The sequence below is a fragment of the Vulpes lagopus genome, chromosome 1, assembly GCF_018345385.1.
Source record: "Vulpes lagopus strain Blue_001 chromosome 1, ASM1834538v1, whole genome shotgun sequence".
In the NCBI taxonomy this organism is placed as follows: Eukaryota; Metazoa; Chordata; class Mammalia; order Carnivora; family Canidae; genus Vulpes; species Vulpes lagopus.
In genome coordinates, this window is record NC_054824.1 from 61,372,766 (window position 1) to 61,400,419 (window position 27,654).

The following is a 27,654-nucleotide window of genomic DNA, read 5'->3' on the forward strand; positions in this document are numbered from 1 at the left end:
CTGAAGGGGGTGGGGAGTCCTCAGGCTCACAGAGGTTGCAAACTGAGTTCAAGTCTCTGCCCTCAAACCAGTTTTGTTTGGCTCACAGTGATTTTTTTCTTTTAAAAAATTGTTTTTTAAAATTTGATGCCAATAATTAAAAATTGGATGATTTCACAGAAAAATTGGAAGATTGTGGCAACAGTTAGCTGAGCTGAGGATGGGAGGAGTGTGTCTCCCATTTTCCACAGTCCCCAAACCTGGCCACTCTTTGACACAGCTTGGCTCCTGTTGAGGTGTGAGTTGTTGACACTCAAATCCCCATGGCCAGTGCTCACCAATGCCCGTGCCTGCCCCATCTGTGAGCCTGAAGCCTAGGACTCCCCCACTATCTCAAGGTCATGATTCTGAGCACCTGCCTTCTCACTGTAGCTCTTACTCCACTTGCTGAATCTCCAGAGCTGCTTTGGGATGCTTGGATTTGTGGGACGAAGAGGGTGGTGTCTCTGGAGAGAGAGAGTAGGCCACCCCAACCAACTCTGGAGTGACCCCCACACACACACCATCCCCCACCGAGGTGGGAATGGAGAAGGAGGGGAAGTCTGGCTCACAGACAACTCCCTTCCTCTCGGAGAGAGGAGGGGCCAAGCAGAAAGGACAGTAAATACATCACTATGCAGACTAAAATGCTCTAAAACTCCCATCAAAAAACAAGACCTCAGTTATTCGGCATTGGCGGGTGTTTTTATGTTTTTGTAAATTAAACATTCTGATTAATCCATTAAATGCAGATAATACTGGGATCGACCTCCTAGGCTATTATGAGGATTAAATGAGTTAATTTTGTAAAGTGCTTAGATCACTGCCTGGCACATACTCTGCACTGTGTGCCAGTGACCGTTTAATAAAATAAAAAGATTAATAATTGGAAGCCATCTCTATATGCAGGGCGTGACTATAAAGTACAAAAACACCATTTTCAAAGTACAGCAAGGAGTGCTGCCTCTTTTCAAAGCTGACCCTGGGGAGGCTGGGCACTATCCCCCAGCAGGGAATTATTTCTTGAAACATTCTGACTTCCTCTTTGGGAAACCCTTTGGAGAAAGAGCTCGACAACACTGCAGACTCACAACTTTCCTACGAAGCCTGAGACCTAGAGACAAGGAACTCAACTCCAAAACAGACATGGCTCTGCCGAGCTGCACATGAACTTGACCCAACACACGTGGCTTCAATGGCCTTCACTATTTCCAGAAATCAGAGCCACCATCAAAAGATAATCATGTTATCAAGATCACTCCTGTTGGCTCTGAGCTTTATAGCTCACAAGATGCTCTCCCTGCCACCAGAGAGGGTATGCAAGAGGATATCCCTCAAAGGACAAAATGTTTGAGTTATGATCATACTTTAGAGGTCACATCTTCTCCCACAGGTATCAGTTTTGGGGTGTGTGTGTGTGTGTGTGTGTGTGTGTCTGAAAATTCAGCTACCTTTGGAATGCTTAATAGGATTCCCTACCTCCAAAGGCTTTGGAAACAGAAACATGTATTTAATGCTAAAACGAGGCTGAAGCTAGTGCCATCATCTTTGATAAGTCACAAGGCACTTTGGGATCTTAGAGTACCTCAGGGTTCTGGTCATTAAGTTGGGAGCTGTGCTCAGGTAATGGAACCCTCTGGAAGGGAATGCCGGATAACAGAGTGCTTGGTTTCATCTAACCCCGGATAGTATGGGCCTTCCCCCACGGCTGCTGACTTTTGGAGCTGCTGGTGGACAGACTCCCTTTCACTTCACCCTCTGCCACTAACTGGGGAGGATGGGGAAGAGGGCTGGAGGGTAGAGGGGGAGGGCAGGGGGCAGTGCCAGAAGGCAAGGCGGGAGTGGGGTTACTGTTCATCCCACCCCCTAACCTTTGTGCTTTGTGTTTTCTGTCCTTTCTTTTCAAGGGTTCTACCCTGGCCCCTCCTCTACCCTCTGCCATAGCAGGGTACAGAGCCACCCCAAAACAGACTGGAGGGCAACAGAGGCTTGGACTTGGGGAGGTTCAAAAGTGAGCAGCTAGGATGCGGTGCATGAGGGTGAGGCACAAGTCCTAGGGCATGAATCTGGCTTTCATTCCTAGATGAGGAAGGGGCTCTTGGCCCAGACATCTTCAACAAAGAACAGATTTTGAGAAAAGAATATAGTGGGTGTGGGCATAGCTGAGGTGAATGAGCTATACACAGTGCCAGCCGTCCCTGAGGACACTTCAGCCGAACAGCACTGCCCACTCACTTAGGACATCCCCAAGCTGGGGTAAGGACCCTGAGGCCTCTACTCCAGCCAGAGATAGCTGGGGAGTTGAGGGAGTTGAGTTGGGAAGGAAGAAGTCAAGGGGGCAAAGAGGGTAGAGAGAGGAGCCAGGATGAGACTAGGTACATAGAAACTACCAAGGACTGCACAAATATTTTTCTGACTCCCTGACACACACACTGCACCTTCACACATGTCTCCACACATAGGACTGCAACACTGCAGATTCAGTGGTGTCATTCACACTAGGGTCCATGTAAATGGTACTCTCTGGATTTGTGCAGTGCACAGCCTGAGCATCTATCCATGGCCACCCTGCCACATGCACAAGTGCTCATATATAAGCACACTCATACTCACAAGCATACGTGCATGCACACAAGCATATACACAGATGCAGTCTCAATGCAATAAATATTTTGCAAACCTTCGGGTCTCATCCCTTCCTTCCCTTTCTGTATAGGCACTACCCTTCCTGGCACCCTCTTCACCTCTTCACCACTACTCCATTGCCCAGGGAAACAGGTGCTGGCTGTCAAGGGCAGGAATGAGGAAAGGGAACCTTGGAGGTCCCTGTGGTGACAGGTTAGGGGCTAAGAAATGAGCAGAAAGGACATAGCAATCTGGCATCCTGACCCTCCAGCCAGCTCCATGTCGCCGGCTGATGCACCTACCCTGTGCTCTGTCTTCACCATGGCGCCTGGGGGCCAACCGGCTTGGCTGAGCACCTACAGGAAGGAGTCCGCCTCTAAGAGGGGGCACCTGTGGGGCTGCTGCTGTCTGGGATTTGTCCTGAGCTCACAGGTGCTACCTCGTCCTTAACAACCACCCTCTCTGCCACTGCTTCTAGATCAGGTCCCTCCACTCCTCGGCTCCAGCTTCTTCCGAGGGGCAGATGCCAGGCCCCCACTCATCTAGCCTCAGCTCCTAAGGAGCTGGGCCAGGTGACCAAACCCAGCAGGGGGTGATGGCACATGCCTTGGGTGAAGAGCAGCCTCCAGACTGGGTCCGATGTGGGAGGTGGGGGCTCTGTCCTCTGTGACAATGGCATGGGGAAGGCTCACTGGGTCACAGGACTGCTCCCTGCCCGCTCACTGAGTGTGGAGGCACCCGGCACATACAAACCCCAAGCCCCGCTGGCCAGGCCCGCGTCTCAGACACAGGGCCCGAGCCTTGCCCCGAGCCTTGCCCCGTGCAGACGGTGCCAGTCTCCAGTGCCCTGCCCCCGCCCTGCCAAGGAATCGCAGACTAAACGGAATCAACTCGGGGCTAGACGGACCTGACCCAGCCTGGTCTCCGACGCCCTGCTTTCCACTGGACTCTGGACGCACTGGTGGCTCCAGCCCAGCGTCTGTGCGCTGCCCCTGCCGCTGCACCAACGGCCCCACCGCTCCCTGCACCATGGGGCTGGCACCGAGCCGTGGGAGCGCGGGCGGGGTGGGGGCGGTACAGTACGGTGGGCCGGCTAGAGGGGCTGTATTGCGAGGTGGGCGGGATGGGTGTGTGTGTGGTTATTGCGTCCTGGGAAGGAACCGTGGTCTCTGCCTGCGCCCCGCCCCCCCCACCTGCCCCCTCCAGGAGGGGGGGGAGCCCAGCCTAGGTCTTGTGGGTGAAGCGGGCCCACACCTGCTGCAGCTGGGACCGCGAGATGCGGAGCACCGAGGGCACGAGTCTGTGGTTGCCGGCGGCCAGGGGCGCGTGGCGCCGGTGGGGCGCCCGCACGGGGCTGCTCTCCGCCGAGCGGCTGCGCTGAATGAGCGAACCGGAGGAGCCGCCGCCGCCGGGGTGAGGGTAATGCTCGGTCTCCAGCGTGGAGGAGGAGAACACGGAGGACGCCAGTCGTCGCAGAGGGCTGTACCGCGGGAGGGAGTGCCCCGAGAGTCTGTCCTCCTCCAACTGAAAGAGACCAAGAGAGTGGAGGGAAAAGAGGCGTCAGGCACAGACTCGACAGCTCCGTCTCGGGGGCCACCCGCCGCTCACAGCCCCTGCGGCGCTGGCGTCCCGGCCGGGGGCGGCGGGGGGGGGGGTGCGCACCGCCCCGACCGCCTCAGCACCTGGGCGCAGGCCGCCAGCTCCCTTCCCGCCGCTCCTCCTCCTCGCCGGCCCTCCTCACGCCGCGGCCTCCTTGCAGAGACCTTGGCCACTCAGCTCCCCGCGCAGCCTTGCTGCCTGAGCCCGGCCCGGCCCGGCCCGGCCGGAGTTTCCTGGGGCAGAGGAATCCTCCCCCTCAGGAAGGCCCTTCTGCAGCTGCTCCTGCCACCTGTCCCCCCAGCTGTTCTCCGTACTCCTCACTCCCTGCGGCCCTCTGCCCCCACGGCAGCCAGCACAGGCCTCTGCAGCCCAGCTTCTCCTGTTCGCATCCCCCCACTTCCGACCCGGGTGGGACCTCAAGCAAGTGACTTCACTCCTCGTGCCTCAGCTGCCTCCCCTGTAAAATGCGGATGGCGATGCTGCCCACTTCCTAAGGCTGTCATTCGGCTTAGGTGTTAGGACGTGCACAGACAGCCCTTTGGACGGCGGTGGAGTAAACGCTGTGTCGTGTGAGCTTTCTGATTATCCTTTAAGTCACTCTTCAGAGTGAGGAGAGGAACAGGGCACTGGTAGGAGGAGGGGCAGACTGCCACCATTTCTCCAAAGTGGCTTTCGCCCTGTCCCTTCCCCAGCTGCTGGCTGAGCCACAGCTCAGTGCCCTCCTGCACTCCTACCCTTGGAGGGGAAAAGGGAACATGGGCCTGTGTGTCCCAGGCCTGTGGGGATGGAAGTGCTGGCTTGGGTGTCACCAGACCTTTTCCACCTTGACCCCTAGCTCTTCCTGTGACTGAAACCAGTTTAAATAGCTTTTGGTGGGGCCTGAGGATGGGCTGGGCCAGCTGCCAGAGAGCCGAAGGAGGAGCAGGCCCAGGACACTCAGCTCCAGTGTCCTCCTTGTAGATGTCAAATGGGGGCAGAGGAATCCAACATGGAACCTCCACCAGAGAGGGGAGGAGAGAGAACATTCTGATGGGAGTGTCTTTGCCCCCACCCTGCTTTCCCTTCTGCTTCTCTTTGGCCAAGTCTAGGATCCTTCTGAGCTGGTCCCAGCTGCCCTGAGGATTAGGGGTATAAGGCCCTCCATCCAAAAGACAGGCGTCTCAGTAGCTGCACACAGCTCCTCTCACAGCACATGTGTGTAGCTTGAGCTTAACACCCCAGCCAGAGTTTGGTCACCTTCCAGGGGGACCTAATCCCAGCATGCTCCTGCCCCTTCAATCACCTTCCATGCCCAGCTGAAGTACTACCTTAGTGAGATCACCCAGCTTCCCCGGGCAGGCTCCCTATTCTAGCAAAGAAGAGTTCTCCCTTATCTACCTTATGGCCTTTGGCAATAAACATCCATGTCCACACCTTGGCATCCTCGCCCCACCTCTCTAGAGTATGAGCTCCAAAAGGGGCAGGACCATGAAGCCTTGTTCATCTCTGGCCTCCCAGGCCCCAGCACGCTGCCCGGCACATGGCAGAGAAATGCCCTAGTGGCTGCCAAGCAAAGGTCCATGTACTCAGAGAATGCTGACCTGCTGTGTTATCAGCCAGAGACAACCGGCAAAGGATGGCAAACATCCTTCCCCCAAATCACACACTCTGCTGTTTTCCCCTCTGCCTTAGCTTTCTAGCCACTTCAAATTTGCACCTTAAATTCCTTGGAGAAGAAAGTGAGGTGTATGTAAAGAAAAAGTTTAAAGTATCATGGCATTCACACCAAGGAACAATAAATGCTCTAAAATTGCGCCTGGTTCCACATTATCCCTGTCCCTGCTCCCCATGGTGGGTAGGTGACAGCATTGCGGGTGCTCATATCTTTAAGGATCATTGTTAGGAGGAAGCTCACACATCAGACGCTGAGCAGGGCAAGCTAGATCTAGGAGGGAATTCCCCACAGGCAGGTGGCAGGGTGGGGAGTCCACAAACTGATTCCATGTGCGGCCGGGTTTCGGAGCCCCCACACAGGCTGGATCAGGACTCCCTCCAGATCAAAGAAAGAAGGAACAAGTGAGCCAGTCCACTCTCCGTCTTCCTCTGCCCTTGACAAGGAGGGTCTCTGCTTCACCTATACCGTGCTGTACTGAGATATTTGGTAAAATGTGTCACCCCCCCATGTGCTCACACACAGACATACACATGCACGCACACATGTGCACGCGCATACACACGCAGAGGCCACTGCACACTGCTGTGCCCAAGGCACACCTGCTGACATGGCTCAGCCAGTGGGTGCACACACATGTGTGCACGGCCCACATACATTGTACTCAGGCTCTCTCTGGCCTGTGTTTGCTCCTCTCCTAAACACACAGGCCTCAGACAGCACTCACCTGGCTTTACCTCTTGAACCCTGGTGACCCTGGGCTAAAGGATTAGCTCTCCCCAGCCTCAGTTTCCTTATCTTTTAAGGGACGGGGTGGGGGGTTGCTTTATTTATGTTACTGTTTTAAGGAAGACACGCATGAAATATGTGAGGTGCTGATCCCAGTGTAGCTCTGGTCCCTGTCACTGGGATCATTGCTCTGATTATTATCAGCCCTCCAGCTTTGCCATCCCAGCTTCTGGGGTTCTCTGTGCTCCCGCAGACCCACTGCATGCCCAGTAGACATGCTACTGTGTACACAACCTGCCTCGAAGTGCACTCCTGAGCTAAGCAGACACGGCAACACACACACACAGCTGAAGAATGCTAACCAACTTCGCTGCTAGGGCTGTGGGGGAACCAAGGCCTGCAAACACCTAACACCCCCTCCAGATACATATAGCTCATCACCTGCCCTCAGCACAAGCAGAACCTGACCCCAAAACACTGAGACTTTCCAGGAGGATCATGCCCACCTCCCCAACTCTCTCTCCCTACCTCCTTGGCAGGACTCCCCCAGCGGAAGGACATTTTCCAGGACCTGGAAGGAATCTGAAGGTAAGGAAAACCTCCCAGATAGCTCAGATCCCTCTCTGAGATCCAGGTGGCCTGCAGTCACCAGAAGGCGACCAGCAGAAAGCCCAGGTCCAGAGCCTCAGCCTCCTGACTTGGATTCTGGGTTGTCTCTCTACCCTGTGCCACCAATGGTCAGTCTCCCTCTGCAACTCTGCATTTCTGGTGGGACCACATGACCTTTGAGGCCTCTGGTGCCCGGCAGAGGCTAGAAGCTCAGGAAGTGTAGAAGGACTAGGTACTGAGCAAATGAATGAGTGCAGGAAAAAATCAGAGGGGAGCCGGGCAGATGTGGCTCCGTCCCCTGCATTCCCGGTGCTGCCCTGGTGGGAAGAATGTCCCCAACACGGTCAGTCTGCTGGCCCCATACCCTGCCCTGGCTGAGCCTCCAGCTCAGGTTGGCTAGGACCTCTCCGGGTGGGGGCTCAGAGTTCCCACTTTCTGAGCCCTCAATTTTCCAGAGTCCAGGGCACAGCTAGGATGCACACCCCCAAGGACCTCAGCTCAGAGGCTCTCTCCAAGAGGCGAGGGGGTGGGGCCTGAACACAGCCCTGCCTGGAGCTGCCCTTCTTGGAGGCACCCGCATGCTCCCAGGCTAGGCTTCCCAATCCGAGCACGCAGCAGAACTGCCCCTGCCCCTGCCCCTTGGCATTTTGCAGAGCCACCTAACGTGCGGTGACTGAGTAGAACGCGGCACAGCCCTGGAGCCCTCCAGCATCACCTCCTTGTCTCTCCACAGCCCCTCAAAACTGCTCAGTGACGGTACTGCTGTCATCGGCCGAGAACCCCCTGCTCACAGTGCCTCCACCCTTTCCCGGACACCTCTTGCTCCTGTCCACCCTGCCCCGCATCCAGAGCCCCCGCCTTGGTCCAAGCCATCAGGGCACTCTCCTGCAGGCGCCTGCCGCGTGGCCTTCCTGCTCGTAGTTCTGTGCCCTTTCATCCGTTTTCATACAGCAGCCAGAGGGATCAGTTAAGAGTACCAATGTGATCACCTCACACCCCTGTTTAAAAGCCTTGGGTGGTTTACCGAGCCTTCAGAATCAAACCCTAATCTTTTAGCTTTACCCCAAGGCCCTCTGGGATGGGGCCAGAGACCTCCTTGGCAACCTCCCCTGCTCTGCAACATGTAATCAGCACACGGTCCCCTTGGCCTGGGAGGCCTTTCTCCTGCTTTGTCACTTGACTGCACTGCTCATAATGCAAGACTCAACTCAGAACGTGGAGGGCGCTTCCCCTGGGAAGCTTCGACTGTCCCCCAAGTATGGTTTTGTACCCTTACACCTGTCTACTTTCATCACAGCCTACAACTGTTGGGTGCTTCGTCAGTAGCCCCTGTGGAGCACACAGGGAGTACGTGGGGAGCACTCCAGGCAAAAGCTACGGGCATCCAGGGGTAGGGAGTGGGGTGCAAGCCCAGCCTTACCTGTCTCTGCGGGCCGGTGGGATCCGACTCTCTCCGACGAGGGCGGGGTCCGGAGTGCAGGGGCGAGTGGGAAGGGCTGCCAGGCGTGGGGGGCTGTGACATCTCTGACCGGCCTTCCGCCTGGCTCAGCTGGGGTGGGAGGGGCTGGAAGGGAGTCAGCCGAGGGTCCTCCTCAGCCAGCGTCTGCATGCCTCGGCCCCGGGGCCTGACGGCAGCCTCTGCCCCCGGCCTCCGCCGCTCCTCGCCCTCCTCCGGCAGTGGCCGCAGCTCCTCGGGCTCCTCGTCCGTGGTGCCCGACGTGCTGGGCTCGGCGCCCGGGGGGAAGTCCTTGAGCTCTGTCTCCTTGTCAATGATAACCCACTCCTTGCTGTCAAAGTCCTCCTCCTCAGCCAGCGGCACCGAGCGGAAGGCGTTGCTAAGGGCCTCCTGTTCCACGGAGGCTGACACGTCCATGCGGCCGCTGGCCTGCCGGTCCGGGTGACCCGTGTCCACTGACAGCATCTGGGCCGGCTGTGAGGAGCAGGCCTGGCGGGACGGAGAGCCGGGCAGATCCATTCGTGACCTGCGAAGCCAGCCCAAGTGAGGCTCAGTGCCCGGCCCCTCTGAATCTCCAAGGAGCCCAAGTAGGTGGCCGGGTAAGGCCTGGAACCTACTGACCACAGCATGTCTCCCACCCTGGGCCAGGCCTGCTTACTTCCTGGGTTACCGTCCCTCTCCCCCCACCTCACTCTCCCTAAAGATCCCATTCGTTCATTCATTCATTCATACATTCACTCAACACATGTAAATGAATGTTTACTGCATTCCAGAAATACAAACATGCAGAAAAGAAAACCTGTTCCTGTGCCCCGAAGAATGCTCTCTTCTGGACCACCCTGGAAACTCTTAATCTCCCTAAAGCCAACTTTATGCTCCCAGTCCAGTGCTCACACTCCATCCGAGGCTCCCTCCTGCTGCCATCAGAGCACACACACCCACCTGGCCCTTGAGTTGGTAGTTGGTTTTTCTAGCTTCTTCTACCACCACCCTCCAGGTCTGCCTGGCTGGTTTCACCACCCCCAACAAAGTCCAGTGGCTCCCAGTCCCAAGGAAAGTCCATATTCCTTAGTCTGGCACTGAGGTGGCCAGGCTAAGGCCCAGGTTCACCATGCTCCTAACCAGACCCATCTCAGATTCACTGGCTTTTCCCCAAACTGCCTGTGTGCTCACACTTCTGTGCGGTTATGTATGCCACTGTCTCCACACAGCTGGACTTTCCCCTCTTTGCTGCCTCACTTGGCTCGGCTGTCACCTCCTATGGGGAGCTTCCCCATTCTGCTTGGAGGGCTAGTTTGCCTTCCCAGCACTGTCTGTGTACCCTCTCAGCCCAGAGCAGAGCACATGTGTTTACATATCTGCCTCCCCAGGAGGCCAAGAGCTCTGTCAGGCAAGGACTGGGCCCCATCTGACTTTTCACTCTGGGGCAGTGACCCTACCTTGGGGCATCTCTTGCTATCACCTGACACTGTACTGTAAACCTCAGATTACTTCCAGAGATTCTCATCTTGAGGTAGGGTAAGTACTTGCCCCAAGGTCAAAGTTTTGCTGGTTGTAGGAAGCTACACAAATACCAGGGTGTCCCCACTGGGAACCATGGAGGTTTAGCTCCCTTAGGGTTGTGCACACGCTCACACTCAGGCTGTGGGCTGGCTTTTATTCTCCCCCAGCCTCAAGCCTGGGAGAGAAAGGGGTACAGCTCAGAGCCACTGTGGGGCTTTTTCAACATCCTCCCATCCTGGTCTGCGGGACCTGTCTTCTCCCTCTCCACAAGCTTTTTATTGATTTAATAAGGCTTAAAATACATACATTCCTGAGGGAGGCCACCCAGGGTCTCCCATGTAAATGGCTGATGTGGCTATTTTTCCTCAGAGCGTGATTTGTTTTGACAGACATAAAGGAGAGAGTGTGCCAATGGAAGAGAGGGGCGAGGGTTGAGGGGAGGTTGGAGAAATGGGGGAAATGTAGGCAGCCAGTCTCATCTGCTTCATCCCTTTTCCTGCTCCCAAGAGCCCCAGAGCCCACCCAAACCAAACCCTCTGCCCTGTCTACAAGATCCTGAACCTTCCCTTCCAGAAAAATCTCTCTTCAGCCCATCCATCCCTGAAACAAGGGTTCACTCGGAGTCAAACCAATTTGCTCTTTAGGACTGTCTGTTCAGGGCATTCCCACCTCTCTTCTTCACTGACATCCCTTCCACACTGCTGTTCCTCAGCTCTGCTTGTTTCCTGAACCCTCTGGGCTACCATGGACACAAACTCGGTCTTCAGTCCCAGGGAGGCCAACCTGCATGAGTGTGAGTGCATGTGTGAGGGCTGTTGGCCACCTGAGCACAGAGCCCATATGGGTGCAGGGACTGCGGTGGCTGCGGGGACTGGCACAAGTTTCTCCTGTCTTGAGCATTGCCACACACCAAAGGGGCACTGTGTCCCATCCCAGAGGCAGGGTGCAGCTGGGAGGAGGATCCAGAGGAGGAGCTGTGAGTGAGGCAGGGCTGAGAAGGCACGCTGAGTGGTTGGGAAAGAGGACCCCCATCCTCCTGAGCTGGGCCTTGGGAAAAGACCCCTTTAGTGGTGCAAAGGAGACAGCAGCCCTGCTGAGTGGTGAAGCCCCACCCAGAGCCAAGAGAGAATGGGGACATCTCTCAGAGGCCCTTCCTACCCAAAGTTGTCCCACCCACCGGATCTCAGGTGGGTTCAGACTCTGGTCTCTGACGGCCATGGGCTACCCTCATCTCCCTCCATCCTGTAGGTTCCTTTTGGTTCTAAATTCTCTGTCCCACCAACCAGGGCTCCCTGTGATATTCAGACCCCTGAGCCCTGACCCCCAAAACTTGATTCCCTCCCTCTTGGAGCAGAGCACTCCCTGGGCTCTCCTCCCAGGCCCCTCCCTCAAAGTTGAAGGATCTTAGTCAGCTGCTTTGAGGCATCTGTAATTAGTCTCCAGGGTGAGGTTCTAGAAGCACACCCACCGAGCAACTCGCCCCTCACCTCCTCCCAGGGCCTACCCCTCCTGCAGCCTGCCTCCACCTCACATCCCTCCATGGCACAAGATGCTCCTACTCTGGTTCCTGGCCCGTGGACCGCCCCCCATCCCTCCCCAGGCCCTCCCATGCCTCAGTCACTCACTAACCAAGTCTGACCCCAGGCCCACATGGAGCCGCCTGAACACTCCCAGGGTCCCCGCCTATCTCCCCCTCATGTCTGATCTTTCCCACTGACCGAGACCAGCTGCGTGAAGGCTGAAGGGACCAGGGCGCCCTTGGGTGACTCCTGGCCGCACACCTACCTCCTCTCATGCAGCTCCACCCGCCCATCGGCTGTGGAGAGCCTCTCGGACTCAGGGCTGTTGACCCTCCGGTAGCGAAGTGAACGGACTGGGGTTGTCGGTGAGTCTGGAGGGGCGCGCACCGGGGAGCTAGGGACCCCCACACCTCGGCTCTGCTCCTCTTCCACCACACAAGGGGTCTGCAGGAGAGGGGAGTCCCATGAACCAGGGCCGATAGGGTGGTTTTCCCAGGGTGAAGGAGGTGTAGGGAGGTCGACGCCGGTGATCCTGGCAGGGGGCGAGGCCACGGATGCAGGGTGGCTAGGGAGTGGGCACACATGAGGGGTGGGACGGGGGCCACGGGCCGGGAACCAGGGTGGGAGCAGGGGGAGGCCACCCACGTCCTTCTCTCTGGCTGCAGTTACTTTGCTGATGTTGATTCGGAGTTTGTTCCTGTTGACATCCGTCTCCTCCCAGACTTCAGCCTCGGGACCCCCAGGATGGGGTACCAGGTGGGGGCCTGGACCCAGCCCCTCAGGGGGCCGCCCAGGCAAGATGGGGGGTGCGTTCTCCTGGTCACTCAGGTGCTCGCCCTGCAGCACGTCCTCGGTGTTCTCCCGGAGCAGGTCCCCGGGCACCGGCGTCACGTTGACCACCCTGGAGAGGCCGGGAGGGGCCGTGGGCAAGGCTGGCAGAGGTGCTCTCTCCTACCAGCACAGGCCCTGCAGATCACTGCCACCCCTGGGAGTGGGCACAGGAGGGGCTCTGCCGGGATGGGGGCATCCCCAGGCCCCCTCAGGCCGGTAAAGGACTACAAAGGTGGCTGCCCAGCATGAGCTCAGCACCACTTCACCCTCTCACTCCAGGAGACCCATTACTTTGCAGGCGCTGCCAGATTTCCATGGTAGTTCACTGGCTGACCTCATTTAGGCCAGGAGTGGGTCTAAAGAGAAGAAGCACTTTGGAATTCCTTGAGCGGTCCGTGCACCTCGGTGTGCTGAGTCTCTTTCCTGGAGCCCCTGCCCATGTCTCCCACTGGCTCTTCCCCCCGGGGGTGAGGGGGGGCCTTCCTCACTCTGGCCCCTCCCTGGTGCCTCTGTCTTTGTGCGTGTCACATGGTTCTGGTATCACTGACACCTGTCCATTACAAGTATCCCAGACCCAACTGAGAGCACTCTGAAGGCAGGGGCTGCAAGTTTTTTCTCTGACACCCACAGGCCCTGGTTCCAGGGCTCAAGACATATGTCCACTAAATGAATACCTGTGAGCAACAGAAACAAACTGTGGGGCTCAGGTCATTTCACTCAGGGCTCCCCACTCCCCAGTAAGGTAAAAAATCCAAAGGAGGATGACCACTCTGTCCCCAGATTGAAGATGGAGATGTGGCACCACTGTCTGGGGTTCGAGAACCCCACTGTTGAGCACCAAGAATAGGAAAGACAGCCAGGTGTGTTGTGTCCAGGTAGAAAGAGGAGAGGGCTGGCTTTTGAGGTGACAGTACAAGGCAGGGGTCACCTCGCCCCCCTCCAAGCCATCGTCCCTCCCAAGACTCACCCAAACATGGCTGCCGTCTGCCGGGTGTTCTGCTGGGGTGGAGTGGAGGTGCTTGTCGACAGGAGGGCATCGGTGCCTGCCTTCTCCCAGTCAAAAGCCTCATTCTCAGCGATGCCCCGCTCCTTCATGCTGTTCTCAAACACCGACATGATCAACTGCAGGGGTGGGGGTGGCGGGAGGACAGAGAGGTGACCCTGGGGCTAGCCAGGAGGAGGGGGCAGTGGCCGGGACTGCAGGGGGAAGAGAGGGACCTTCCAGGACAGGGATGGGCCAAGAGGGAGCACTGGAAGGAGAAGGGCACATTGATTTTAAATGAAAACATGCACATGATATGCAAATCAGCATGCAAATTACCATCTTGGTTTGAGCCCCCCTGGCGGGACACAAGCCCTATGAGATCTGTCCCCTGCTCCCCATCCCTGGCCTGATCTGCCATTCCCACCATCTCAGGGGGAGCCTCAGCAGCCCGAAAGCTCCAGTAGTTTCCCAGAGCCACCACCTGGGGTCATGCTTCTGCACCAGCTGCTTCCTCTACCTGCACTGCCTTAACCACCAGTCCTCTCCTCTAGGACACCTTCCCTGATTCCCCCACCCACACACTCCCCGATCTGCTGCTCTACATTCCTAGCAGTCAGCACACCCTGTGCTCTCCTGTGCTCGCTTAGCAGCTGTCTGGTCTGGGGAACCCCAGGAGGATAACTGGGGGAGGGGGAGGCAGGACCTTCTGTTGTCCAAGTGAGCCATCTCTGCCAACAGCCAGGGCTCTAGGCTCAGGACGTGGTGGGCACCTGTAGGCCATGAGAGGCCCCCAGCCCACTCCGCTTCTGACTTAGCTCTCTCCAGAATGCAGGGTGAGTTTTTTCTGAGGTGACAGTACAAGGCAGGGGTCCCATTTCACTGGGGGCCCACCGTGTGCCTGTTGCTGTGTTCCCTGTGGCATGGAGATTTGTGCCTGGCACATAGTGGGTCCTGGGCAGAACATTGCTGATGTATCCCCCCTTCTCCTGTCAGGCTCAGTGAGTCCCCTAGGGATGTGATGGTGGCACCTTGGAAAAAGCACTGGGCTTGGGAGTCAGAAGATGTGCCCGAGCCCACCCCTGTTCCCAGCCATGTTATCAGGCTTTAGTTTCCTCATCTATGAATTGGGGACAACGCAGAGTTTCGGTGTAAAATACATGAAAGCACTTGGCTTTATTAACTGTTAAGTGTTGGAATAATAACATAAGGGACACACATCATCACCAAAGACTTGTTTTGAAGTTTGAGTGAATGCATGAGAAGCACTGAGAACAGGGTCAGCTGTTGATAAATCTTAGCTATGAATGCCGTTTACAGGAGCACAAAACAGTTTCATGCAGTTTGAGGATCAGGGAGAGATGCATAGGCTAAGCTGGCAGGGGAGTGGGGCCTCGGCAGTATGGGTGATGCTGGGGATGGTCACCCCCAGAGAGGTGTCCAGGGATACAGAGGCCAGGTGGCAGCTCCCACCTGGTAATCGGGCTTGGTGAAGTAGTCGAGGCTGGCGATGTGGTCCAGGAAGAGGTGGAACTCGGAAGGCATGTGCTTCAGCAGCATCCGATGCTCATACTTCTCCTTGATCATCCCTACCTGCTCCTGGAGGCAAGACGGCACGGGGTGATGGAGCCCCAGTGCCCCCACGCCCCCTCCGCCTCCTCAGACCCAGCTGCACAGGGCTCACCTTGTCCTTGATCTTCCTCCAAGGAAGCTGGCCCACTGCAAACTCCACCAGCATGTAGAAGAGGGACCACAGGTCATCATGGCGGCCCATCTCCTGGGGGTAGGGGGGTGAGGGGAGTCATCCACAGCTCTCAGGCCCTTCCCTGGGACTGAGGAGGGGGCGCCTAACACCCAAATCCCCCTGGGCAGACCTGAGTCTCCCTGAAACCATGGCTCTATCCCTGACCCTCCAAGACACGTAGAATCCCAGTGTTAAAACTTCTGTCTGTGCCTCGTCAGCCCACACAGACTAATGGTACGAACAGAGAGGACGGAATCCCAAAAAACAAGGAAGAAGGGGAAGTCATGGGGAGATGGCAGCAGAGCCTTCCTCAGCCCTGGTCTCTGGTGGGGCAGCTTCCAGCTCCTGCCCCATACTTCTCTCCCCACCCCAACAGCTGCCCGCCCTACCCTCTTCCTCTGCTGTACACTCTGCCCCCGACCCGGGCCCCAATGCCCCTGCATCCTCAGGCCCAGCTCTGCCACTCACCCGGTTCTTGTGGGCATTGACTGAGGCATAACGAACAGTCCCTCGAAACCCGGCCACATTCCGGGGCTGTGAAAAGAGAACACAGCGGGACCCTCACCCGCTGCCCCTGACTTGGGCCACATCTCAACCCTGCTTACTGAGCCTAACTCCACCTACTTTAACCCTGACTGCCTCCCATCCAGCCCCCACGTTGGCCCGATCAGCAGCAGGCCTGCCACACCAAGCCCAGCTGTACACCTGCCTCCTGCCCCTGCTCACGGTCCCTTATCCATTCCCAACTGGGGTAGGCAGCCAGGTCACACGGTGTGGATATGACATCCACCAAGAGCTCAGGGAGCCAGGGGACAGGCCAAGTATAGACTGAGCTGGGTGCTGCTCATACTGAACCCAAGCGGGGCCTGTCTAGGCAGCTGCAAGGAGAAGTTGGAGGAGAGTTTCCAGGTCAGGGAGTCAAGCAAGGAGGCCAGAGGTTCCCGTGAGCGGCGGTACTCACAGGCCGAACGTCCCCTGTGGTGTTGGTATACTGCCGGGCCAGCCCGAAGTCCAACATGTAGCACTTTCTGTAGGTAGAAGGCAGCCTGCCCATGGCAAAGTTTGACTGGGGAAGATAGGAGCTGTGACCGTGGGGTTCCAGACCCAAATGGCCCACCTCATGGGGCCCCCAGACATGTGTTTAGGAGTAAACACCATCATGTACTATTGAAGGTCATGGCATTGCATCCAAGAAGCAGGTGGGATCGCCCTCTATCACAGTGAGATGAGGACTTGAGAGATTTTAGAGATGAGGAGGCCGAGGGTCAAAGGGCTTCCAGGGGTTCTCCAAGATCACACAGCAAGTGATGACCTAGCTGGGGGTTGAACTGAGGTGTGTGTGTCCAGCCCTCAATCCTTGAGGCTCCTCAGCAGGGTAGTGTGGCTTAGTGTCACTGTCTTGCTCTAAAGCAGCAGAAGACCTGCGTTGTTCTTGCCATGTGACCTTGGGCCATTCAACCAATCTTTCTGGACCTCAGTTTTCACCCCTTACTTAAATTGGAGGTTTTTACAACACCAAGATCCAAGATGCCACAGAATCGGCTACTTGGAATTTCTTACTAAGCCCAGCCCTTTGGTCCCTTTCACTCAATTCTCCAACCCCTGCACCTTTCAAAGTTCAAGGACTAATCAGGGAAGGGTTAAGAGAGAAGAGAGGAACAGAGGGCCAGGCAGGGTCGTGTGCTCTTGGCAGGCCAGGAGAGGAGGAGAAGGGGCTCCGGGCAGAGAGCAGGAGGAAGGGACAGGTATTAGAAGAGACTATTCCTGCCCCAACCACTGCTCTGGAGGAGAAACCATGGGACCTGGGGCAGGGGGGGTCAGGTAGCGCCACCCTCACCGGTTTGATGTCCCGGTGCAGGAAGCCCACGGAGTGGATGGCCTCAATGGACTCCAAGATCTGCTTGCCCAGCCGCAGCGTGGTACTCAGGGTGAAGGTGCCTCGCGGCTGGCTGCGGCGCAGGTCGGCCAGGTTCCGGCCCTGGGGGTGGTGGCGGGGCCAGGCTAGACTCAGCTGTCCTGCCCCCTCCACCCTGTACCACCGTGACACTGGGCCCGGCCTCATCCCCAAAGCTTTGTGCCCGCTCCCCCCCCCCCCCAGTGGTCAGGACCCCAGCTTTTGGGGGAGAGTGGAGGGAGGATCCCACGGGGACTCACCTGGAGCTGCATCACTACGTAATTAAACTTCTCATTCCGGCCACAGCCAATGAACCTGCACACGTGGCTTTTCCCTGTGGGGCACAGACAGGGGGTCTCCCAACTCCCACTCCTTTCCCTCACTTCCAATCTTAAGGCATCTCCAGTGCACTCCTGATTCCTGGTTGCATGACGACTTCTCCCACCACGTCTCTTTGGTCCTCTCCCCATCACTGCCCTTAGACTCTGGCCCCATTTCACCATCCCCATCTGTTCTCCCACAGCCCCTGACTCCAACTGTCACCTCTCCCCTCACATCCTCCTGCCCTTGGCCCGCACCTTGCAGCTTTTTGAGCACAGCCACCTCCATCTTGAGGACCTGCTTGGGCTGCTGGGCTGACTCCACCTTGAGGGCCACGTTCTCCCTGGTCAGCAGGTCCATGGCCTCATAGATCTCACCAAAGCCTCCGCCCCCGATCTTTTTCAGCTACAAGATGGAAGAGGGGGATAGGAAACACAGGGGTCAGACTCAGCAGCTCCTCATCCCATCCATTGCTGGGTCATACCCTTCCCGGGTGGGGGGTTAGGGCTAGCCTTGAAGGGGAGGACTCCGTGTCTCCCTTCCTTGCCCCAACCACCAGTGCTCCTACTTCCTCTCCTAGTGCCAAGCCCTAGTGGGTTTCACGCGCACGCACACACACGTACACACACATGGTTAGATGTCAGAGTGCAAGGTGGGAGAGGGTATGAGACCTCTGACTCCATACAGACATGGAGACGAGCCCGTGTAGGATCTGAAGAGACCATGGGCCATATTGAAACTTTTCTTCCGGGATCCCTGGGTGGCGCAGCGGTTTGGCGCCTGCCTTTGGCCCAGGGCGCGATCCTGGAGATCCGGGATCGAATCCCACGTCAGGCTCCCGGTGCATAGAGCCTGCTTTTCCCTCTGCCTGTGTCTCTGCCTCTCTCTCTCTCTCACTGTGTTCCTATCATAAATAAATAAAAATTTAAAAAAAAAAAAAAAGAAAGAAACTTTTCTTCCCTGAAAGGATAAGAAATACCACACTGCCCCCCATCCTCCCTCCCACAACTACATTGAACAACCACCATCCATAAGGAAAACTAATTTCTAGAACCTTTCAGCTTCAGAGTGGATCCTCCAGAGAAGCTGGCCCTTCCTCGGGTTGGCAGTATCCTGACAGGTGTCAAATGGAGAGAGTACTGGGGGAGGGGTGCATATTTGGGGAGGAGACTCAGCAAAGGGTATTCACTGCCTAGGCCTGCTGCTAAAGCTCACAGCACTCCCTAGAGCCCTGGTCAGATGCCCCAAACCAGGATGAGCCTCCCTTGGGGGCAGGGGCCACTGAGAGACCATGGTGGAAATGGCAGTTTGGACAGTCCATCTATCCCCCCAGGGGGCAAGGCAGTACAGACCTGACCCTCTAGGCCCTCCTCCTCCAGCATCCCAGGAGAGGCAGTGAGAAAAGGCAGAGGGGAGAGTTGTGTCGGAGGAAGAGTTGGCAAGGGCAGATAGTCAAAGCTGAATTACGGGGAGAGATTAAAATAATTTCAAGTTAGGACAGCCCTGGTGGCGCAGTGGTTTACCACCGTCTGCAGCCCAGGGCATGATCCTAGAGACCCTGGATCAAGTCCCACGTCAGGCTCTCTGTATGATGCCTGCTTCTCCCTCTGCCTGTGTCTCTGCCTTTGTCTCTGTCTCTATGAATAAATAAATAAAATCTTTAAAAAAATAATAATAATTTCAAGTTAGAGGCACCAGGGTTCCTGGAGAGGCTGCGTGCTACTGGCAATAACGAGGGACAAGGAGAAGGTGCTGGGTTCTAAGTTGGGATTCATTTGGTTAAAAAAAGATGTACAGGGCAGCCTGGGTGGCTCAGCGGTTTAGCACCGCTGTCAGCCCAGGGCCTGATCCTAGAGACCCAGGATAGAGTCCCATGTCAGGCTCCCTGCATGGAGCCTGCTTCTCTCTCTGCCTGTGTCTCTGCCTTTCTCTGTGTGTCTTTCATGAATAAATAAATGAAATCTTAAAAAAAAAAAAAAAAGATGTATAACTCACCTCATGGGTGGCCTGTCCTCTCTGAACATCTTCCAGAATGCTCACTCGCTTCCTGTTGGCTTGTTAACTCACCAGCATAGCTGGGCTTGCTAGTGATTGGGCAGAGGCCGCTCTCATCAGCCAGCCTGTAAACTGACTCTGAGCCTCCTGTGTCTCCAAGCCCTCCCCTTAGCATTTATCCAGTGCTCTGATCCCATTAAATCTTTAATGGTGCCTGAAGCAGGGGGTGAGGGTGGAAGGGGGGCAGGGCAGAGCCCAGGACTGGGAGTTCCCAGCAGGTTACAGTTGAAACCACTCCAGGAAGAGACAGGAGGATGAAGGGAGGATTTAGAAAAGAAGTGGAAGTCTGGCTGCATCTGGAAGGCTCTGGTGCCCAAGAAGGAGACAGGGAAAGGAGGAAGAACAGTCTGAAACCAGAGTCTCTCTCTCCTTGAGACAAAAGTCATACTCCTAGAAGAATCTCAGAGTCAGGAGGGGATAGATGCAGACTCAAGGAAGGCAGTGGCATATCTCCCTCTGGAGAACTTTAAACTCAGGGGAGGTTCTAGTATCTTCTAGAATCCTTTATGGCTTGTTATAGGTGAGAATGGAAGGAAAGGGGGAGGAGGAGGGACCAACAATCACATCTCGGGTTCTGTGATCTAGACTCAAAGACATCATCTCAGCTCCTCCCCTAAGGTTCTTGACAACACAAGGGCAGAAGGTCATAAGAGTCACCATTTTACACAGAAGGAAAACTAAGGCACAGAGAGTTCCATACTCTGCCCCAGGTCACACCACTAGTAAGTGGCAAAGTCAGGTTTCATTTAAACCCGGGCAATCCCATGCAGAACTCACACTCTTAACTGTGATATCACAAGAAATGGTGATAGCACAGGGCTTAAAAGTCTGGAGTTTGGGGCCCGTGGGTGGCTCAGCGGTTGAGCATCTGCCTTTGGCTCAGGTCATTATCTCAGGATCCTGGGACCAGTCCCACATCCGGCTCCCCGCAGGGAGCCTGCTTCTCCCACTGCCTAGGTCTCTGCTTCTCTCTGTCTCTTATGAATAAATAAATAAAATCTTTAAAAAAAAAGGGACACCTCGGTGGCTCAGCAGTTTAGCGCCTGCCTTTGGCCCAGGGTGTGTTCCTGGGGACTCGGGATCCAGTCCCACGTCCATGGAGCTTGCTTTTCCCTCTGCCTGTGTCTCTGCCTCTCTTTCTGTGTCTCTCATGAATAAATAAATAAAATCTTAAAAAAAAAAAAAAAGTGTGAGTGCTTGAGAGTCAAGCTTAGATCTGCCAGCCTCCAAAATCCTCACCAGAGGTGTAAGGAGTGCTCCTGGCAGCCAAGATGTTTCCCATACTTGCTCCCCAATTTCCGAGGGTGGCCAATGGTATTTCTCTACCATCTTTACTTCCAGACAGAGGCTGTTTCTCCTCCCTTTGACCCTATTCCTCCCCTCCTATTTTTTTCACGACCTCCTCCCCTGTCAAAGGAACTACCTAAACTGGAGGGCTAATCTGACACAATAGGACCAGCATTCACTTAGGAAAAGGGAAACCTGGTTTCCTGGCTCAGCTCTGGGTCACCTGGAGTTAGTTTCTTTTTTCTTTTTTTTTTTTTTTTTTTTTTTAAGATTTAGTTATTTATACATGAGAGACACACACACACACACACACACAGAGAGAGAGAGAGAGAGAGGCAGAAACACAGGCAGGGGAAGAAGCAGGCTCTCCGCAGGGATCCCGATGCTGGACTCAACTCTATCTGGACCCCAGGATCACGCCCTGAGCCAAAGGCAGATGCTCAACCACTGAGCCACCCAGGCATCCCTGGAGTTAGTTTCTTAAAGTCTTTGCCTCCACATTTCCTCCTCTGTAAAATGAAAGAGTTGTTCTAGAACTAGTCACAGAGACTCCTTCATCTCCATCTTGGGAAGCAGTATGGCTTAGGGACCACTGACCCAGCAGTCGTGAGAACTTGACAGGCTAGCTAGTCTCTGTACCTGTTTCCACACCTGTGAAAAGGGGGTAATAACATCTACTCCATTGTTTGGGGAGGTAACACACACAAGACATTTTGCACAGTCTGGCCACAGCAAGTGCTCCAAATAAATGCTGTTTTTCTTAGTAGTATCATTTGCTCTTCTGACCCTGAGAAGCACCCCTCAAGAAAAGTAAAACATTCATATTTGTAAATACTCCACCTGGTACCACTGCCCCTCCCTTCCTCCCCAGCCAGCTCATTTTCTCTTTGGGCAATTTGTTCTTGGTTTCCGAGCTCTGCCTCAAGTCTCTGTCCCACCCCTCACGGGGAGATGGCTGAGGGGGGGCATCCAGTAGCCCCCTCTCTCAACCTCTCCAGGAGCCAGGGACAGAGATCAGCCTAGTGAAGACTGCACAATCGCCCCTTCCCCCATGACCCCCTGCCATTTCTCTCCCCACTCATCTTCCACCTGCTCCCTCAAAAAACAGCGAAAAGTTCTGACTCAAACTCAGTATGATGTAAGCACCATCTTTTTCTCACCTCTTCAGTGCAAAAGACCTTCTGCCTCCAATCTGTCAGAAACCAAGCTCTCATGACAGGAGACCCAGAGGGTTCTTGGAGGAACATTCCTCATTTTGCCAGACTCTTATTCCCTTGATTATGGTCCTGGTTCCTCCTCCCCCAATTTCTGGCCTGTTGCTCTCCCTCTCAGGAGTCCCTCTGGGATTTAGATGGCCCCTTCCCTCAGCTCTCTGAGGTACCACCACCTCCCCCAATCCCAGAGACATCTCAGACAACGCTTTGGCCCCATCCCTGGTCCTCTCAAATTGGCAGAAAGAGTGGTTGTTGCCATGGAGACCAGATAGCACCCAGCCCCACTCTCAACACTGCAGCCCAGGTGAGCTGAGCTTCCCCCCTCAACTCCCACACACCCCCACACAGACGCTCAGTGTAGACCTGTGCTGCTCTCCCTCCTTCCCTCCAGGCTCCCCACTCCAGGCTCCCCACTCCGAGGTGCAGACCCACAGGCTCACACACCATCACCCTGCAATCAGCCCTACACCATCCTGCCCACACAATGATAAGAGGCCACCCAGAGCGCTAGCGACGGAAGAAAGGTGGGGAGGGGGCTTAGGGGAGGGAGACAAGGATTGATTTACAATAGGACCAGCTCCCCAGACACTGCCTTTTCCCCCAACCCCTCATAGGTCCTCCTCCCATCCAGGCCCAAACCCCGATGAGGCTCAGACTACAACTCCCAGCAGGCCGAACAGCCTGAAGTCCTGGGCTGGAGGAGCAAGGCACGCTGGGACATGGAGTCTCGGCGTGTTGCACCTGCCGCAGGAACCAGTGAGGGGAGGAGGGTGGAGGGAGAAGATGGAGTGCGGCTGCGGTGGGAGCAGCCCGCAGGGCCTCTTTCCCCGAAGCCAGGCCTTTCTGTCCTCTGCGGAAGCGGAGGGACACATGCACACTCACTGCCCTTCTCCAAGGTCCAGAGGGGAAAGAGCCCCCTCCCCCACGCCGCCCGCCTCCCCCACAGAGCTCTGCAGCTCCTGCTCCGACGTCCAACCAGGAGTTGTTTCAGGCTGGGCCCGAGCAACGTGACCCAGCAGGGAAAGGGATGAGAGGGGGCGCTGGGAGAAGGCGATTGTCCACAAGCGTACGCCAAAATAGTGACCGCCAGCAGTATGCAGATGAGCTCAGGGGCACCTCCCGCTTCGGGTAGAGGAGTTGGGGCAGCTGTTTGAACAGGTCTCCAGTCCTCTCCCCGCCCCAACCCCTCCCTTGGCCCCGCCGGGTCACTCACCACCTTCCAGCGATCCTTGACCACGTAGTTGGCCGGCAGTATGTCGGCCTGCTCCCCTCCCCCACTCATGTTGGTTTCGTCCTTAAGAGCGGCCGCTAGGCACTGCATCCGCCAGCCGGAGGGAGGGGTGTCCGCAGGGCCTGCCCTGGGGGGGCCATCTACCTGGGGGAGTGGGGAGGGGCCATGAGTGGGGCAGGCGACGGACCCTGGACCCTCCCGCCCGTAGGGAGGAGGGGAGCGCCATTCTCCAGGCAGGCCTCCTTCCCTGGGCCCACTGGGCAGATGCTCCAGGGGTTACTGGGGGAAGCCTGTGTAAATACCCAGGTGGAGGTCAGGGGAGAAGACAGAAATACTATCCATGGGAAGGGAGATACAAACTACAAACCGGGGATGTGAAAACCAGCAACAGGACGCACATGTTGAAAAAAGGAGAGGAAAATGCTGTGTGAACAGGCTATGGGGACAGGGAGAGATATGCCAACTAAGGTGGAAAAAACTTGCTAAACGCCCCTCCCCTCTGTCCCACGCCTAGGGGTGCGGTGGGGGGAGGGAACATACTAATCTAGGACCCATGTGTAGGGGACTCCTGGGCCAAGAAGGACCCGTCTGAGTGACTTGATCCAAGGCCCCCGGCACCCACACATTCCCATGCAGAGGTGCCACCAAATGCCCATGGAGCTGTGCATCTGAGGCTTACTAAAAGGGGAGACCTGCTGACCAAGGCGCAACCCATGGGAGACCCACACCAGAGTGATGGAGACCCACTGATCAATCATAGGAGATGGGATACTCAAGAAAACAAGATACACAGCAGTCCCTTGGGGATGGTGCTAAGTGAGGAGGATGCAGGTGTGTGAGGCACACACCCTTCTCAGGGGTGAGTCCAACCCGCTGACAGCCGTGGTGTTCAGAAGCCAGGATGTGAGCCATGGGGTGAACGTAAAGCGATGGACCCAGCACAAAGATTTTAGAGGGACTGCAGCCCCGCGGCCACTCCAAGGGAGAGAGACAGGCTGAACTAGAGGGGAGGAGGACTTGGAGACAACAGGGAAGGGGTAGGTCTCACAGGAGGCAAGAAGAATGATGGGGAGCAGCAGGTTGGGGTGGGCGTGTGCTGAGAGAGCTCTGACCACACCTTTCTCTCGGCTCAGGAGCAGCAAGAAGGAAGGCGGCTGGCTCTGGTTGCACTGGCACAGGTAGGAATTGAATGTCAAGGAGAGGGTCCTGACTGAGAGGGTTGGGAAGGCCAGCTGATGTCATCCAGGGAAATTTAAGCATGTGCACATGTATGTGCCTGAGTGTGTATCTGCGCATATGTCCTTCTGTGAGCATGTATATGTCTTTGTGTGTTTTTCTGTGTCTGTGTGTCTTTGTGTCCATGCCTGTCCATCCGTCTGCTTGTGTTTATACTCGTTTTTTGCGTCTGTCTATGATGTGCACGTGCATAGGCAGGGGGCCACTTTGTGAGATTGCTGTGACCCTGTACAGGATGGGAACCAAGATCTTCTCTTCTCTTCCTTCCCCCCACACTTCATACAAGCACAATCTCTGCCCTCACCATGACCCTGGAGAGTCTCAACTGGAAGGCAATTACTCAGGCTGGGCTGGGGGACCAGGTTGGGTGGAGGGGAGACGGGGCGGAGGAAAGTGATTAAGACATCTGTGGATGGGGCGGAAACTCCACAAGCCTGTCTTTCCTTGGGATGGGGATAGCTCCCCAAGGCTCCCGTGTTTAGCCGTCCTGATACAGGAAGCAGTGTGGGATAGTAAAGGCATAGAGACAGCCTTCAACAGGTCATGGTATGCCGTGAGGGACATGTGGAGAAGAGGTCTTCATGCAGAGGGACACTGTCACTCTTCTCCTGTCTTTCTTCAAGTGACTCAGCTGACTCTTTCCTCCAATCCACCCAACTTCAGAGCATTAGAGCTGTGGGGATGTCAAATAGGCCTCTGCCCACCTTCTGCCAATCTGGCATATGGGCCATCAGGAATTCAGAGGGCAAAATAAAGGGAGAGGTAGATGGTGGGGGGTTCTGGAATAAAGGTGGAAACAAGAGGGAAGAAGCAATTGAGCTAGTAGCAGTTGAACTTGTGACCTCTGATGGGCCTTCCAGCCCTGTGATGGTGGATTCTATACCTTAATGAGAAGAATTTGGGTGCTCCAACCAGTTTAGAGGTGGGCAAGTCTAGAAGGAACAAGTGAGGTGAGAAAAGGAAAAGTGGTAGCAAGAGGATAAGTAGGGGTTCCCTGCCTCTTCCTGTCCACCGTCCTCACTCTCTGTCTCTCAGGACTGCACTCAGCTTAGTCTGGTTGGATGACAGGCCACGAGGAACTCGGCTGCCCCATTACTGCCCCCTCAGGACCCTTTGGGTATGTGGAGGCATGGGTATGTCATGCGAAGGGGCTTGTGGATTTATGATTATCTGTCAGACAGGGTGGGCCAATTGTGTGTGTTGGGGGTTGGGGAGACAGAGAGGGAGAGACAGCAAGAGAGGGAGGGAGGGAACTCATGGTGTGTGGGTTGATGTGTTGATGTGTAACTCTGCAAGGTGTGAACCAGGTGTCCGTGGGAACCTGGGAGCGCAGGTAAGGAGAGGGAAAGGAGCCCAGTGAGGGTAGTGGGAACAGGTGAGAGGAGGTATGGAAGGAGGCAGAGGGGAAGGGATGGGGTGGGGGGTGACAGGAGCAGAGGAGGGGGTTGGGTAAGACAGAAGCAGGGGATGAGCCATCGGGATGACAGGTGAGGAAGCGGTAGTTCCCCAGGAGGGTCTTGTGGGCGCTGCTGAAGAGGTGAGGAAGTAGGTGAGGGAGCTGGCCAGAGGGAGGAAGGGCCTGAGGGTAAGGGAGCGAGGTTAGGGAGGCAGCCGGCAGCCGGGAAGGGCTTGTCAGGGTGACAGCAGGGTGAGGCCGTGGGGACGGGGGCAGAGGGGGGAAGCGAGGGGCAGAGGCCGTGGGGGGCCGGCCGGTGAGGGCGGGTGTGTGAGCTGGGGGGCGCGGGGGGCAGGGAGCCAGTCCAGGCCTCGGGATGCGGCCCAGGCTGTGTAGGCCGGCGGCGGGCGCCCCGGCTCGGAGGACACGGCCCAGGGAGGGGGAGCTGGGGAAGGCTGCGCTGGGCGGCGAGCCGGGCCGAGGCCCGCGGAGCCCGCAGGGGAGCCCCCGCCCCGACCCCGCCGGCCCGCCGCCGGCCCCGCCCCGCCTCACCTGCTCTGTGCCCGCTGCGGCTGCGGCTGCGGCGGCGGAGGCAGCGGCTCGGGGCGGCGCATCCCCCGGGGCCGGGGCGGGGCGGGGGGCGGGGGCGGCTCAGTGCGGCGCGGGGCGGCCCGCTCCCTCCGGCGGCGGCGGCGGCGGCGGCGGCCTCCTGCCCGGGATCATCCCCGCCCGGCCCGGCCCGGCCCCGATCCTCCTCGGGCGACGGCGGAGGCAGCGGCGGAGCGGGGAGCTGCCCACAATGCACTGCGCCGCCAGCATCAGCACCAGCCCTGACATCACCGCCCCACCGCCCGGCTCTTACATCACCGCCCTTTCTCTGACATCACATTCCACTCTGCTCCCCTCTCCACACCTGCAGCCTTAGGGCTCTCCTTCGGATGGTCCCGCTCCGGCTCTTCGGTTCCCCTCACTGGTTTCACTTGACCCCCACCCCCACCCTGGCAGGGCCCCATCACTCCTTACCTGTCCCCACAAACTCCTCTGTTTAGATCATCCTTTATCTTCTCCCCTCTCAGCAGGTCCCTGTCAGCCTCAAATGACTGCCTCACTGCACCTCCCATGTGTTCATACTACTTTCCTCTAAACTCCTTTCCCCTCACCTATACCCATCCTCCCATAGTCCCTGCCTCTCATTTCTTCTCACACATTCCTCGCCTAGAACTCACCTCCCCACACGTATGCCTTACCTCCTGGCTCAACCTGTCCCTCTCTGTCTTTGGCCCTTTTTCCCATCTGTTGGCAAATTCTCTCATAGTTTCTTACTGCTTACAAATAAGATGCACTTTTTTTTTAGATTTTATTTATTTATTCATGAGAGACACACAGAGAGAGGCAGAGACACAGGCAGAAGGAGAAGCAGATTCTCGCAGGGAGCCCAATATGGGATTCAATCCCTGGACCAGGGATCACGCCCTAAGCCAAAGGCTGACACTCAACCACTGAACCACCCAGGCATCCCTCTTTTTTTTTTTTTTTTTTTTTTTTTAGATTTTATTTATTTGTGAGAGAGAGCAGAGAGCTCTCTGGGAGGGGATGGGAGAGAGGGGCAGAAGGAGAGGGGGAAGCAGACTCCTGTGGAGCAGGGAGCTGGGTGCAGGGCTCAATCCTAGGACCCCAAGACCATGAGCTGAGCCTAAGGCAGACGCTTAACTGACTGAGCCACCCAGGTGCCCCAAGATGCACACTCTTTATT

The 27,654-nt window shown here is 56.4% G+C and overlaps 1 protein-coding gene across 2 annotated transcripts in view; it reads right to left on the bottom strand.

Annotated features, from left to right (window-relative positions):
• TTBK1 (tau tubulin kinase 1) overlaps positions 1–26,502 on the bottom strand; it is a 42,476-nt gene extending 15,974 nt beyond the window's left edge. Inside the window, exons 1-13 of one of the 2 annotated variants that reach the window (XM_041727171.1) lie at positions 26,454–26,502; positions 23,252–23,413; positions 17,740–17,887; positions 17,422–17,495; positions 17,105–17,245; positions 16,229–16,333; positions 15,736–15,801; positions 15,208–15,300; positions 14,997–15,122; positions 13,509–13,663; positions 12,380–12,611; positions 11,976–12,154; positions 8,652–9,213 (exon numbers count right to left, since the gene is read on the bottom strand). In XM_041727171.1, the coding sequence (XP_041583105.1) occupies positions 8,652–9,213; positions 11,976–12,154; positions 12,380–12,611; positions 13,509–13,663; positions 14,997–15,122; positions 15,208–15,300; positions 15,736–15,801; positions 16,229–16,333; positions 17,105–17,245; positions 17,422–17,495; positions 17,740–17,887; positions 23,252–23,359 (1,989 nt within the window). In that variant the 5' untranslated portion in view covers positions 23,360–23,413; positions 26,454–26,502. The remainder of the gene's footprint in view (positions 1–8,651; positions 9,214–11,975; positions 12,155–12,379; positions 12,612–13,508; positions 13,664–14,996; positions 15,123–15,207; positions 15,301–15,735; positions 15,802–16,228; positions 16,334–17,104; positions 17,246–17,421; positions 17,496–17,739; positions 17,888–23,251; positions 23,414–26,453) is intronic. The other variant, XM_041727180.1, reaches the window with a different exon arrangement.
• Between the last annotated feature and the right edge of the window lie 1,152 nt (positions 26,503–27,654).